Here is a 15,009-nt window from a genome sequence, read left to right as displayed (position 1 = left end):
ACCAATAGTATACACTAGAAGGAATCGAAATGCAACCAATGAAGGTGTAAATCGAAGTAATCATGAAGCTTTAAAAATTCCTTCACAACAAACAACTATTCGTAGATATGAACGAACCTTAAGGATCCCAAATAAATTTGTATCTTATGACTCATTCTCTCCTAAACATAGAGCATGTCTTATAACCATTCATTCTTACTTCGAACCCTCATGTTACAATGAAGCAAAAAATTTACCTGAATGGATAAAAGTTATGCATATAGAATTAGATGCTCTTAAAGAAGCTAATACTTGGAAAATTCTAAATTTACCCATCGAAAAGAAGACCATAGGTTGTAGATGGGTTTTTAAGGTAAAAACCAAAAGTGATGGATCCTTGGAAAGGCATAAATCTAGGCTAGTTGCCAAAGCATATTCTAAAGAATACAGAGTCGATTATGAAGAAACTTTTATTCCTGTTGCCAGAATGGCCATTGTTCGGATGCTTGTAGTTATTTCAGCTATTAAAAATTAAAATATATTTCAAATGGATGTTAAAAATACCTTTTTGAATGAGAATCTTAATGAGAAAGTATATATGGATGTTCCACTTGGATTGATAATTTATTCAGGTAAAGTGCTTTAATTGAAAAAAGCATTGTATGGTCTCAAACAAGCACCTAAAGCTTGGTTTGATACCTTTAACGACGTTATTACAAGATATGGTTTTAAATTTAAACCATGTTATACTCATACAACTTTATTTATTAAGAATTCTCCAGCAGGTATTATAATTTTACTTTTGTACGTGGATGATATGTTGATTACAGGTAATGACGAGGAAGGAATCAAGAAAGTAAAACAGTTTTTGAAATTTTCTTTTGAAATGACAAATCTTGGATTTCTAACATACTTTCTTGGAATAGAAGTATCCTACTCTAACAAAGGATACATATTGTCACAAACAAAGTTTGCTTCAGATATTATTGACAGGTCAGGACCAGAGTTACCAGTCGAGGAAGCAAGAGTGGGAAGCAAGGCACTTTCAAAATTTTAGAAAGCGGGAAGCGTGGGATGACTTAGAAGAAAATTACGAACCGTCTCGGAAGCAACCTAGGAAGCAAACCGGAAGCGACCTAGGAAGCGAACCGGAAGCGAGGAGGAAGCAAAAAAAAAAGTTAAAAAAAAAAAAATTAAAAAAAATGGGAAAGCGTGGGGGGAAGAATGCTTACAAAAAAAAAGCGTGCTTCCTTGTACGTTTCGGAAGCGCGACGTTTCGCGCTTCGTCGGTAACTCTGGTCAGGACTATCAGATGATAAAGTTGTTGAGACCCCAGAGACAATTGGAATGAAGATACGAGTCGATGATGGAGTTCCTTTGGACAACCCAAGCCCCTTCAGACAACTCGTGGGATAAGACCGGACATAGCTCATGTTGTACATATAGCCAACCAATTTCAACATGCTCCAACATCAGCTCATATGAGTGCAATTATGAGAATCGTTAAATATGTCATAAGTACAATAAATAAGAGAATTTTTCTATCTGCTTCCTCCTTAGATCTTATTGCATACTCTGATGCTGATTTGGGAGGGAATCCAAATAATAGGCACTCAACAACTGATTTTTGTGTGTTTCTAGGTAAATCATTGATTTCATGGAGATGCAAGAAACAAAAAAAAGTGTCTATATCATCTACTGAAGCCGAATATAGAACAATGACAACTACTACTATGGAAATTGTGTGGCTCAAACAACTAATTTCAGATATGGGAATTCACTTTCAAAATCCTACAAGATTAAGTTATAACAACAAGAGCGCCATATACATTGCTCGAAATCATACGTTACATGAAAGAACTAAGCATATAGAGATGGATTGCCATTTTGTTCATCAAAAATACTTAAAGAAGATTATTGATCTTCCTTATGTAACATCCGAATATCAACTTGCGGATTTCTTCACCAAGGCACTGTGCTCACCAAGATTCAACTTTTTACTTGACAAACTTTCGGTGATTTCAGCATAAGTTTGAGGGAGGCTGTTAGAAAATAATACATATGTATTTTAATTATGTAATTTTTCTTCTTTTTATTTATTTTTTATGTAATCTGTCATCAGCTGAACACTGTCAGCTAATGACAGACTGTGTGCTGCACAGTCTCTGTCTACTAAAGAGTCGTTGGGACTGTAAAGCCCACAACGACTCCCTCTCTTTCACCCCTCTATAAATAAGGGCCTCCCAACCCTTTGTAAAAATTATTCAATAAGGGTTTTTATTCCCTTGTGCTCGTTAATAAAATAGTGCATTTTATGCACTTTCTTGCTTTTGTGGTGTGTAGCATTTGAGTGCTACTTTGTGCTAGCCTATATTTTCTTTTGTTTGAAATATCAAGTTATTGTCTGTAAGGCTCTTTACAGTATAATCATAAACAGAGGGAAATATGTAGATGTGCTCCACATAGACATAAAGCCAACACGACTGAATATAGTAGTTGAATGGCTAGCTCTTGCTAACACCTTATTCTCAAAACCAAGGTTTCTTGGATACCATTTCCAAGATTGTCACATATGAACGACTACTTGTCATTGAAAACAATTGATAGAATTACTGATTTCTTTTGTGAAGAAAAATAATTGCAAGGGACATTGTCTTTTCTTTGCAAGAAGTCATGCAGATATAATGCCACAAGTGTTCCTTCTTCAAGGCTGAAATAACAATGTAAGACATGTACAAGGAGAAGAGAGCACAATACTAATACGCTTCATCAGGGTTTTCGCTCTAATAATACACCCTTTTATCTAGCCTATTCACATATTGGACAATATTGCTCCTATGTAAACATTATTTGACTTACTAAAGACCGGGCTGACAAAGGGCAGAACTGCCCCTGAAAAATAAAAGAATGCTGACTGTGACCCCAGGACATATTTACATCTATGTATACAAACAGTTAACATGATACATAGCATTCTTTTATACTCCTCAAACTTGAGATGATGCAACAGAAATCATCTCAAGTTTGAAGAGGAATGTTTGAAATTGAAGTGCTGAAAGACTTTTTGTGAAAAAGTCTACAATCTGTAGGCTCAAACCAATATGTGATAGTGATATTACTCTGTCCAAATATGCTTGTCTGGTGAAATAGCAATCTACTTCAATGTGCTTAGTGTGCTCATAAAAATATGGGTTTTTTGGAGATACATATAGTTCTTTTTTTCTATTTTTTATTTTGAAGAAGAAATGTATAGCACTTTGATTATCGCAATGTGAAGGAATGCTCTTCTCTAACTTGATCCATAGATCCTCACTGAGTGACCTTAAGCACACCAAAAAACATGACTAATTACGAGGACTGCCATACTAACAACTTCAGCCTAGTAAATCTCTGGTGCAATACTAGTGACCAATAAGGCTCTAGTGGTTTCAAGGATATGCTCGTTATGGTGTCCAACCACACTTATGTTCGAGTATATGGACATGACTTTTGATGTATAATTTCTTTGTTCACACGAAAATTTGGAAAATCATGTCCAAACTCTTGAATCTAAGTGCAAAACTTTTATTACAATAGGAAAATGAGTTAATCATACACAAAATTTCCTAAAAATATTTGATAATTCACTTATATGTATTATAAAGTACATCCATGTATATCTTGCACAATTATTGATAGAAATAAGAAAATAGGTAGATCCCCTTTTCGAGACAACAGGTAAAGGTCCCTAAAGATTCGAGTATATAATGACCAAACCAACTTGATTTTCAGTCTCCTCTATCAACAATGGCCCCACAGGAATCAATCCCAAGCAAACAAGCCCTCTAATCTGGTTGGAAACCATCAAATTTATAAACTGGTCAGTTGCACAAAACCAAAAAAATCTGAGAAATTTCACAACTTGGTCATATAGAGCTCCAAAAATCATGAAATTTTCGTCTCTCAATTAATTTAAAATACATACCTGGCGGATGCTAAATACCTCCAACCAAGAATCTGTCAATGTTATAAGAGTAGGTGACATCACCTGCTTCCTGATGTCACCCCTAAAACTGAGAGCCATCAAATCCACTTGTTAAGGCAGGTTTAGGCTCCTAATACGATCAGAAGACTCTCCTCCTCTGAAAGTTAATCACTGATACCATCTTCTAGTGTACAATAACAAGGTAGCATACATACACACTTTCATTAGGGTTCTCACTCTAATAATACATCTTAAACGTCAGCCCCTTTATCTAGCCTATTTACATATTGAACTATATCACCCTTGCATAATACATTATTTGACTTACTAACAACTGGGGCTTACAAAGGATAGAGCAGTCCTTGAAGAACAGAAAGGATGCTGACTGTGCCCTCGTGACATATTTACATGTATACAAACAGTTAACATAATACATAACATTCTTTTACATTCCTTAGCATCACAAATGAACAGTATGTGTGGGAAGAAATAATATAAGACGAAAAGGTTCTGACCTTGAAAAGGTCCCCAAACATGCCCAAACCACTTCTTCTCTGTACTCCATAAAACCTTTCAGCTATGCTGTCTAGCAACTGAAATAAAGTTCCAAATCAAACAAAGATAAATAAACAAACAGACAATACATTTATACCTACAGTTAGGGGAAGTTACAAATTTATATAACATGACAAACATGGCATGTTATAATACTTTGACAAAAAGTAAAAACAAAACATATGAAAAAATCTAGTTCTTTACTTTGAGAATGAAAAATGAAAACAAGCATCCAAAATACCACTCTGATGTTGCTGTGAGCATTTAAAGTTCATTCAAGTTGCATGTAATTCAGCTTTTACTGCCATATATTATAAGGATAATCAAGATCCATCACCCAGTTAAGAACTTGCTTTTCAATTAGGCCAACACACACAAATTAGATCTTAAAGCTTAAGGGATAATTTTCTTCAGGATAAGCAATTTCCAATCATAAAATTAAAAGCACTGAATGATAAACATGGGATTGTGGCAGTAGTACCATCTACCAGATGGTATATGGTTGGGATTCATTGAATCAGTAGAGTCACTGCATAAAGGATCGATTATGGTTTGGTTTGAACCATGGTCACAGATATGGGCGATATTTGGAAAATATCGTGATAATATGTTTGTAAATTGATAAAACAATATTGAAGACAAAATCTTGCAATATTTTGAAAATACCAGAAATTTATATATACAGCAATAATATCATGATAATATTATGATACTATCAGTAACTTTTACTCCTATTCTGTATCTTAAATATGTTTTTTCTTCTTTCTTTTATATGTTTCACTTATTTCTTTTATTATATGTGTATTTTATTATCTAAACATGTTATTTCTTACTTATTTCTGCTACTTCTATATATTTTCTTAAAAATTTCTTAAGCACTGACTTTTTCTGAGATTTATCAAGTAAACATAAATTATCGAGAAAAATTGCCTCGCTGAGATATAGATGAGACTGATATTTGTCACTATGGTTAGGGGTGGACATCGGGCCATCCCGATTAGGGGCCGACAGGCCTGACCCATATTGAGGCCCAACTCAGTTACAACCGGGCTCGGGTCGGGTTGGGCCCTTTAAGCCTAATGGGTCGGGCTTGTAGGGCCCTGTGCACTTTGCAGATGGCAGCCCGAGCCCGACCGAATTCGGGCCGGGCACCCGAAGACCGACTGGCAGCCCAGCCTGATGGCCACCCTTAACTATGGTTCCAACTATGGCTACAAATGAACCAAGTGCAAGGTTTTAAAGGTGTGACGTGTGATGAGGTGTTTTTCAAAAATATGAATTGAGGCATTTTTGAAACTCTGTAATGATGTGTAATTCACTCAACTGGAGATCCTGATATGAGAAAAACTATATCTAGCTGCTGTGTATTTTGGAAAAAAATTCATCTCTTGCCTCTGGAGATTTGGAGGTTCTATTGCCCTTTTATCACCAGATCCTTTCTAAGCTGAAAACATAAATGAAGATAGAGAATAATAGCTAGATTGGTACAGAGGTAGAATATAGAACAAATAAATTACTTGGATATATCACTTGTCAGATCTTTGAATGAAACTATAGCACTATCAAAATTGCAGACTCGGTTCATTATGGGAAGACAAAGTACATCGAAATTGATCAACATTTTGTAACAGAAGAAAAATATTAAAAAAGGTACAACACATTTTGTTGGAATGGAGAATCAAATAGTAAACATGCTTATGAAATGACTCACCAAGGCACAACATGCTTTCATAAAAACAAGCTGCCCTTGAATAAAAATCATGGACAATAAACTAAAAATTATCAATTTTTCTTAGTCAAAATATAAATAATTAAATACTTTTGAAAGAAGCAATTCCTAAACAAGAGTGCTTCATAAAGTTACCTCATCAAATAATGATTCCCTCTCTATGCTGGTCTTGTATTTTTGTCTTAATATCCTAAAAAGTGGCAGTGCATCACGCTCCAATCTACTCAAAACAAATATCCAATGGGAAACAATGATTAGATCAACAAGAAAGTCACATTGCTCTGTTGATATGCCACATATGACCAACACAGCAGATTTACATGCCACATAAATCACACTGAAAAAAGTCTAAGGATCCATGAATAATTAGGGATGGGATCAAGAAAGTCACGTTCAAAATCAGTAAATTGTAAATTGTATAGAAATACATTTCTTAATGAATATCTTCATAAAAAGGAAACTATTAAATTAATCCTCTTTCATTAATCTCAACCATACGAATTGGCCTAATTAGCATACATGAAAATACCACATCACATCGAAAAATATAAGTACAGATGCACGAAGGTTGAAGTACTGGAAACAAAAAAAATATTACAAGGAGTGGGAAAAGGTGACAAGTGTCTTGTCTCATCCACTTGTACAAAAAGAAAAGAAAAAAAGAAAAAAGAGGACTCCCTTCTCTCAACTCATATTGGACATCACAAGCATGAGATCAACATGAATCTTAGCATACTGCACATATCAAAAGCATAACATTGTTATTAAGAATTCACATCCATATCCTATATGCTGGTCTATGTTCAGTCAAGTTTTTGAACAGTCACGCAAACAATCACATGCACTTGACAATTCATGCATAGAAGTGGGCAACCGGTCCGGCAGCCCGATGAGCCAAGCAGACCCGGCCCGCCATGGGCTGGGTTTGGATGATGATTTTGGGCCTGGGCCCGTTAGGTACCGGGCCGGAACCCGGTCCGTTATATATGTGGGCCGGGCTTGGGCCGCGGCCCGATGGGCCTGAGTTATTTATTATTTTTTTTAATAATATAAATTTTTTAAAAATTAACTATTACATAGTAACTTGGATAACTATTATTATTTACCTAATTAGTTGCATGGGAACTTGCTATTTGTTAATTATTACTATTTACCTAATTGGTTGCATTAATTAGGAATTAGTTGCATGGTAACTTTCTATTCTCTCATTAACCCATAATTTCAGTCAAGCATTTATGCATTTTAAGATTGGGCCAGGCCGCTTCACATTGGCCCGTTGGGTCAATGGGCCGGGCCATGGGCTTCTCTTCAAACCATAGCCCGTTAAGAACCGGGCCAACACCCGGCCCGTTAGTAAATGGGTCGGGCCATTGACCGGGTTGGCCCGGTACATTAGCGGGCCGGGCCGATGCCCACTCCTATTCATGCATAGTGGCAGCAAATGAAGAAGAGCTACAATCTTCTAAAGAGCAATTATATCATCAAACACAAACTCATTTGAAGGATTAAATGCAAAAGGGCTTAGCTGATAAACTTCTTTTGGAGCAAACCAAAATGAGCATCAAAACTACAAAAAGGATCACATGCTCTTCAAATTGCCATTTTAGTATACATTTTAACTTCACATGGCTCAAAGAAATTGAAATTCTTACTGTTACAAGCATAATAATTCACTAACAAAAGGATAATGGGATCTATGCAGAATGACTTTACCAAATCATGGGCCTAAACCCTGGCTAAAAGAACAGAAAGAAAGAATTATGCTAACAAATTCAAGTTAAAACAAGTACTTACGTCTGCAAAAGATAATTTATGAAAATCATGAGTTCTGTAGATGGAAACTCAAGCTGCTTCATGGTTAGTTGCTTCCTCATTTCATCTAGGAGGCAGTTAGCATCTCTCAAGTTCCCCAAGGACAAATACCTGTCCACAATAATAGCCTTAATTCTCAAAGTGACAGCTGGACAAATCTATCAAGGAAATACTGAATTTATTGATCTTACATTAGAACAGCTCGTGCAATGGCCAAATCATCTTCTCCAGGGTAACACTAGACCATTAAAAATTTATATTGGTCTTCACAGAGATATAAAACAAGTAAAGGCTTCACAGAGATATAAAACAAGTAAAGGGCATGATATTTGCTATGATGCAGAAAAAAAAAAGATCATAAGTCACTCCTGGATACAAATAGAAGACATGCATTACCCTTTAATTTACTTTGCCATCATAGAAGTGACTATATCTCAGTGTTTGATGATCTAATCCATGCTTAATATTTGGGTCTTTCCTCAACTGCATCTAGCACGAGTCACCTTATTTTTGTTAAAATACAATATATATATATATATATATCAGGGGTATTTTGGTCTTTTTAATACATGTAATAAATACAGTCCAATAGGGACTGTATAGTCTTTTTAGTTTATTTTTATTTTTCTGTTTTTTTGTCATCATAGTCAAATATGACTGTTGGGAGGCAGTTCAACTAGTCGTTGGACTGCTCCCAATGGCCATAAATATGACCGTTGGAGGCAGTCCAATGACTGTTGGAATGCCTCCCTTTCCTCTATGTGAGGCTCTATAAATAGAGCCTCTTCCATGTACATTGTAATGCTTTTTACAAGCATATTTGTGGTGATATAAAAACATTTATTTTTATATTGTGTTCTTGTGAAGATTGTGATCTCGTGTGTCTCCTTTGTGAGATTGTATTTGACCCAATAGTGGTCTTTATGTGTTTGTGATCTCTTGTAGCCCTTAGTGGCATTCCATTGTGATTGTTTTTCACTTTATTTCAACTTTGACTTGTTTAGATTTATTCATTGATAATTATTCTTGATATTATTGGGTCTTCTTTATGTCTGAGGCAAATCCCATGATATATTTATTTTTGTGCATATACTGAAACCTCATTTAGTACAAGATAGAAGTTCTTTCTCTTTCACTCGATAGTGGGGATATTACTGGCCAATTTGAAACTGTCTCCAAGCCAAAGTCCATCGATCATCAGCAGTCATGTTTTAATCACCAAAGAAAAATAAAGTGGAACAAAGAGAAAAAGAGTAGGTATATTCTCATGTCTTGTGATGTGCTTTTATGTGCTCTTCTTCATACAAATTGGCATTGACACACTTCACAGTCATCTAAGTCGTAAATTTTAACGTCATCATTTAGATGCATTCCTCATGAAAGACTACATCCATGGCCTCTAGATTGTTCATAAATCAAGGTTTTCAAGAATATCTATGGCAATATTATTTATTGTTGTATGAGAATATTTATCATAATGTTATTTTTTGTTGCCGTTCATTGAAAACAACAAAATTTTCACATAGACCATAAAACATTTCTTTGCAAGATACCTTCTTTTCATAAAGGATTTAGATGCCATGATTCTTCAGTGAATAAAGTTTAGGTCTCTAACTATTAAATGTCTTTATGATAATTTGCCTTTTGCTTAGAGTATCATGGTTGCGAAGCATCATAATATTATATAAAAGTCAAGCCAACAACTAAATAGTTATATGAACCAATAGATTTGTTCACATGATATTGTTAAATTGTAATTTATAAGACAATGCATTTGTTATATATATTTTATATATATAAAAGAAGATACATATACATATATATATTTCATATATGTATATGTATTCATCTACTTGTATATATAAAATATATATTTCTTTATTGTATTGGCTGTAGGGGTATTTTAGTCATTTCTACATTTTACGCATATTCATGTTTTTGAATATGATTGTAATTCCGCCTTTTTATTTTTTTATTTTTGTAATTTTTTTCATTTCTTATTTTTGTTTTTTTTATATAATGTTTTTGTACACAGTCAGTGGCTGACTGTGTACAGTGTACAACAGTCAGCCATTGACTGTGTACACAGTTTTAAAAATATAGACGTTGGGCTGATTCCCAACGTCTCTAATAAGAGCTGTTGGGAATAGCCCAACGTCTCTTAAGTTTGCTTATAAATAAGGGCTATGTGAGCCCATTGTATGCATGTATTAGAGTAAGGAGTTGTCTCCTTAAGCTTATAAACACTGCATTTATTGCACTTTCTTTGGTGTAAAGCTTATAAACACTGTTCATTTATTGCACTTCTTTTGTGGTGTAAAGCTGCATTTATTTTGTGTATCGAGTATTTGAAGTATCAAGTTATTTGAAAACTTGATTGTTTGCAAGGATTCTTCACATGGTATCAGAGCAAGGTTGGAGAAAAAAAAGGGATCGTGTGGATTCTCACTTTTTTCGGTGCCTCGAAAAATGTGTGCCCTCGATTTTTTTGGTGATTGAAGTGGATTCACTTGTTCATCCAATATTTTAGAAGACTCTTCTATCAAGAAAGGTCTAAAAATCCTTTGTGGTACGTATTCTTTTTCATCATCTCTACTCTCTAATGGGTGAAAAAGACTCATTTTTCTCTCGGCTCCAAACTCAATGGGTCCAACTATCACGTCTGGGCCGGAAACATGGAGGCTCATATTAAAGGAAAAGGGCTTTAGGGTTATGTTCAAGGCTCGATTCCCGAACCGGAGCCAAAGATAACCTTGATGGAGAAAGGAGAAATAAAAATCCTTGAAGGTGAAGAAAGAGCCAAGGCTCTTGAAGACCACCCAAAAGCATGAAGAATGGGAGATGAGGAATTTTAAAATCCTCTTATGGATTTTCTCATCCGTAGAAACAAGAATTAACGCCAATATTATCAAGTTTAAGAAGGCTTCTCAAGCGTGGGAGTACCGTGAGAAGATGTACACCTCTAGGGACCTGTCTCATAAATATTACCTCCAAAAGAGAGCTCTAACTCTTCGTCAAGGAGAGATGACTATAAGGGAGTATTTTACCGAACTCTCTTCTATTTGGGATGAGCTTGCTATGCTCGAACCCAAGTGGAGTGGAGAAGCCATAGAGCTTCGTTATAAACAATTGGAAGAAGATAGATTTTTTAATTTTTTGAATGAGCTTAGGCCTGAATTCGAACAAATCCGATCTTCTCTTTTATCCGCCTTCACTTCCCCTTCTCTTGAAGATGTAATTACTAAACTAAGTGGGGAAGAGACTCGTATGGGTATAAGCAAGAACAACCCAAGTGTTCTAGCTACACCTTCCTATAATGAAGAAAATGAAGGAGTTAATGCCGTCTCAAGACCGAGGAGCAACTTAAGGACCTATAAGCCTCCTCACTTCAAGAATCAAAACTCAAGTGGTCAAGAAGGGAAGAAGGATTATAGCAGGCTTTTATGTCATTTTTGTAAGGAACCGGGGCATATCAAGCTTATTTGCCCAAAGTGGAAAAAGTTACTTGCCATGGCTACTTCATCCCAACCTCAAAAGGAAGAGTGCTCGTCATCTTCAAATGAAGCTCTTTCATTACAACAAATCGTGGATGCACTTCAACCTCTTTTAAAAGGGGCTATTTCCGAAGCCGCCATGTCAACCTCTTCTCCTCCCGGTAAGACCTCTTGGCTTTTAGATTCGGGTGCTTCTTTTCACATGACCCCAAGTTTTAGTTCTTTTTCCGAATACTCAAAAAATCCCTCTCCATCTTTTGTTTCAACTGCGGATGAAACATCTCTTGAAGTAAAAGGAATAAGAATTTTTGAAAAACAAGGGTTCTTTATTCCAAAAATTAGATTTATACCCAAATTAAACTTAAATTTGCTTTCTGTTTCTCAACTCTCGGATCAGGGGTGTGATATAAAGTTCTCATCTAACAAATGTTGGATACAAGATCGCCGGTCCGGGAGATTGATTGGGGAAGGCTCTAGGAAGGACGATCTATACTATGTCGATTCTCTTCAAATTCCAAAGAACCTGTTTTGTAATGTTGTCCAACAAAAGGATATTAATGTGTGGCACAAGAAACTTGGACATCCAAATATTGCAAAAATCTCTCATTTACCTTTTGTTAAAAGTCTATGTAAAAGTGATTTAACTTGTAATGACAGTATTTTTGGGAAAATGAAAAAATTGCCTTTTTGTGAAAGATCTATGTTTACAACAAGACCTTTTAAAATTATCCATTCGGATGTATGGGACCGACACCCGTCTTATCAAAAGAAGGCTTTGCATATTATGTCATTTTTGTTGACGACTACACGAGATATTGTTGGATTTATTTTCTTAAACACAAATATGAAGTTTTCTCAATTTTTAAAACCTATCATATGATGATTAAAAATCAATTTAATGAGAATCTAAAATTTTTTAGAACTGACTCTGGTGGAGAATACCTTTCAAGTGAATTCAAAAATTATCTTGAAAGTCATGGTATTCTTCACCAAAGATCTTGTCCCAAAACCCCTCAACAAAATGGATTAGCCGAAAGAAAACATAGACATATAATAGAGACAACTCGAACATTACTTGTTTCTCAAAACATCCCAAAAGGTTTTTGGGCTGAAGCGGCTTTAGCATTTGTCTATCTGATAAATCGGCTACCTTCTAAAAACTTGAACAATATCTCGCCTTTTGAAAAATTGTATACCAAAGAACCCGACTATAGTCGGTTGAGAATTTTTGGTTGCAAATGTTTCGTTCTTACTGACAAGAATGACAAGTTTTCGCCAAAATCCATTGCCTGTGCTTTTCTTGGATATTCTGAAACCCAAAAAGGGTTTCGTTGTTATGATATTGAGAATGACAAGCTATATGTTTCCAGAAATGTGAGTTTTCTGGAAAATGTTAATGGTTTTGAAATGAGTGAACCCTTTGAAGAAAACATGAATTACTCCTTTTTATTTGAAATGTTAGCACATGATGATGATAGTGATGACGATTTCATTCATAATGACGTCAATGATAAAGAAGATGACTCTTCCCATCCACCTATCTCTCAACATAGACGTGAAGAAGCATTGAGAGATTCTATAACATATACCCATAGAGATAAAAACAGTTTTAGGAGTGCAATTGAAAAATTCAGTGAACCTAGTGGGTCCAATTCAACAAATGATGAAAACCTACGAAGAACTGAGAGAAGTAGAAAGATGCCTTCTAGGTTTATTTCATATGATTCGTTTACTCCTAAACATAGAGTCTGCCTTAGCGCCATTCATTCCTATATAGAACCCAAAAACTTCGAAGAAGCCAAAAAGAATGATGAATGGCTGAAAGCAATGGAATGTGAGCTTTCAGCTCTCAACAGAGCAAAGACTTGGGAGTTCCAAGATCTTCCTAAGGATAAAATGGGTATTTAAGGTAAAAACTAAGAGCGATGGATCTCTTGAGAGATATAAGGCTCGATTAGTTGCAAAGGGATATAGTCAAGAATACGGGATTGACTATGAAGAAACTTTTGCCCCTGTGGTCCGAATGGTCACTGTCCGATGTCTCATTACCGTTGCCTCAATCAACAAATGGAACATCTATCAAATGAATGTTAAAAACACCTTCTTAAATGGTGATCTGAATGAAGAAGTATATATGGATGCTCCACCAGGAATGGAGACTCCCAAAGGGAAAGTGTTTCGTCTTCGAAAAACACTTTATGGTTTAAAACAAGCCCCTAAGGCTTGGTATGATAGATTTAACTCCGTAATGTTAGAAAATGGTTTTTCTTCCTATTTCACTGACACTGCCTTATTTGTTAGAAAAACCAATGCAGGGATTGTTATTCTGCTCTTATATGTGAATGATATGCTTATAACCGAAAGTGATTCTAAAGGGGTTAAAAGTATAAAATCAATTTTGAAGGATAGATTTGAAATATCTGATTTGGGATTTCTAACTTATTTTTTGGGTATTGAAGTAGCTTACTCTCATAGAGGGTATTTTTAATCTCAAACTAAGCTTGCCTCTGAGATTATTGACCGGTCAGGTATTACAGATGATAAGGTTTGTAAAACTTCTGCTATAGTAGGAGCCAAAATGAAGATTGATGATGGTATTCCTCTCTCCGATCCCACCCCCTACAGACAGCTTGTGGGATCTTTGATGTATCTGAGTATTACTAGACTAGATATCTCTCATGCAATTCATACTGCAAGTCAGTTCCAACATGCACCAACATCAGTTCACATGAGTGTCATCTTGCGGATTGTGAGATAAATAAAAGGCACACTAAACAAGGGAGTATTCTTATCATCTTCTTCTGAATTAAAATTAAGTGCTTATACTGACTCTGACTGGGGAGGTGACCTAAATAACCGTCACTCCACCACTAGTTTTTGTGTGTTTTTAGGAGACTCGTTGATTTCATGGAGATGTAAGAAGCAACAAAAAGTGTCTCTATCCTCAACAGAAGCTGAATATCGTGTCATGACAACTACTATCATGGAAATTGTATGGATTCATCAGCTATTAGAAGACATAGGAATCTCAATAGAAGGGCCCACCAAGCTATGTTGTGATAACAAGAGTGCAATATACATTGCCAAAAATCATATTTTTCATGAGCGGACTAAACACATTGAGATGGACTGTCACTATGTTCGGGAAACGTATTTGAAAGGAGTTATAGATCTTCCATATGTAACTTCAGAATATTAGTTGGCAGATTTTTTCACCAAAGCTTTGTGTGCTCCGCGGTTCAATTTCCTCCTTGGCAAACTTTCGGTCATCTTGCCCTAAGTTTGAGGGGGGTGTTAAATTGTAATTTATAAGACAATGTATTTGTTATATATATTTTATATATATAAAAGAAGATATATATACATATACATATATATATTTCATATATGTATATGTATTCATCAACTTGTATATATAAAATATATATTTCTTTATTGTATTGGATGTAGGGGTATTTTAGTCATTTCTACGTTTT

At 35.3% G+C, this 15,009-nt stretch overlaps 1 protein-coding gene across 10 annotated transcripts in view; it reads right to left on the bottom strand.

Moving 5' to 3' along the window:
• The window catches only part of LOC149813401 (golgi-to-ER traffic-like protein), a 132,835-nt gene that overhangs the window by 4,098 nt on the left and 113,728 nt on the right, over nucleotides 1-15,009 (bottom strand). For 4 of the 10 annotated variants that reach the window (XM_089992121.1, XM_089992120.1, XM_089992119.1 and 1 more), the window contains 4 exons: nucleotides 8,231-8,277; nucleotides 8,022-8,150; nucleotides 6,363-6,447; nucleotides 4,459-4,536 (listed from right to left, as the gene is read on the bottom strand). In XM_089992121.1, the coding sequence (XP_089848247.1) occupies nucleotides 4,459-4,536; nucleotides 6,363-6,447; nucleotides 8,022-8,150; nucleotides 8,231-8,277 (339 nt within the window). Of the gene's footprint in view, nucleotides 1-4,458; nucleotides 4,537-6,362; nucleotides 6,448-6,892; nucleotides 6,963-8,021; nucleotides 8,151-8,230; nucleotides 8,278-15,009 lie in introns of those variants that run through there. The other 6 variants (XM_089992122.1, XM_089992123.1, XM_089992127.1 and 3 more) reach the window with 3 other exon arrangements.

Source organism: Nuphar pumila, chromosome 16 (genome assembly GCF_984573655.1).
Source record: "Nuphar pumila chromosome 16, dmNupPumi1.hap1.1, whole genome shotgun sequence".
Lineage (NCBI taxonomy): Eukaryota > Viridiplantae > Streptophyta > Magnoliopsida > Nymphaeales > Nymphaeaceae > Nuphar > Nuphar pumila.
Note: the sequence above shows the minus strand (reverse complement) of the source record. Positions and strands in the feature narration are given on the sequence as shown.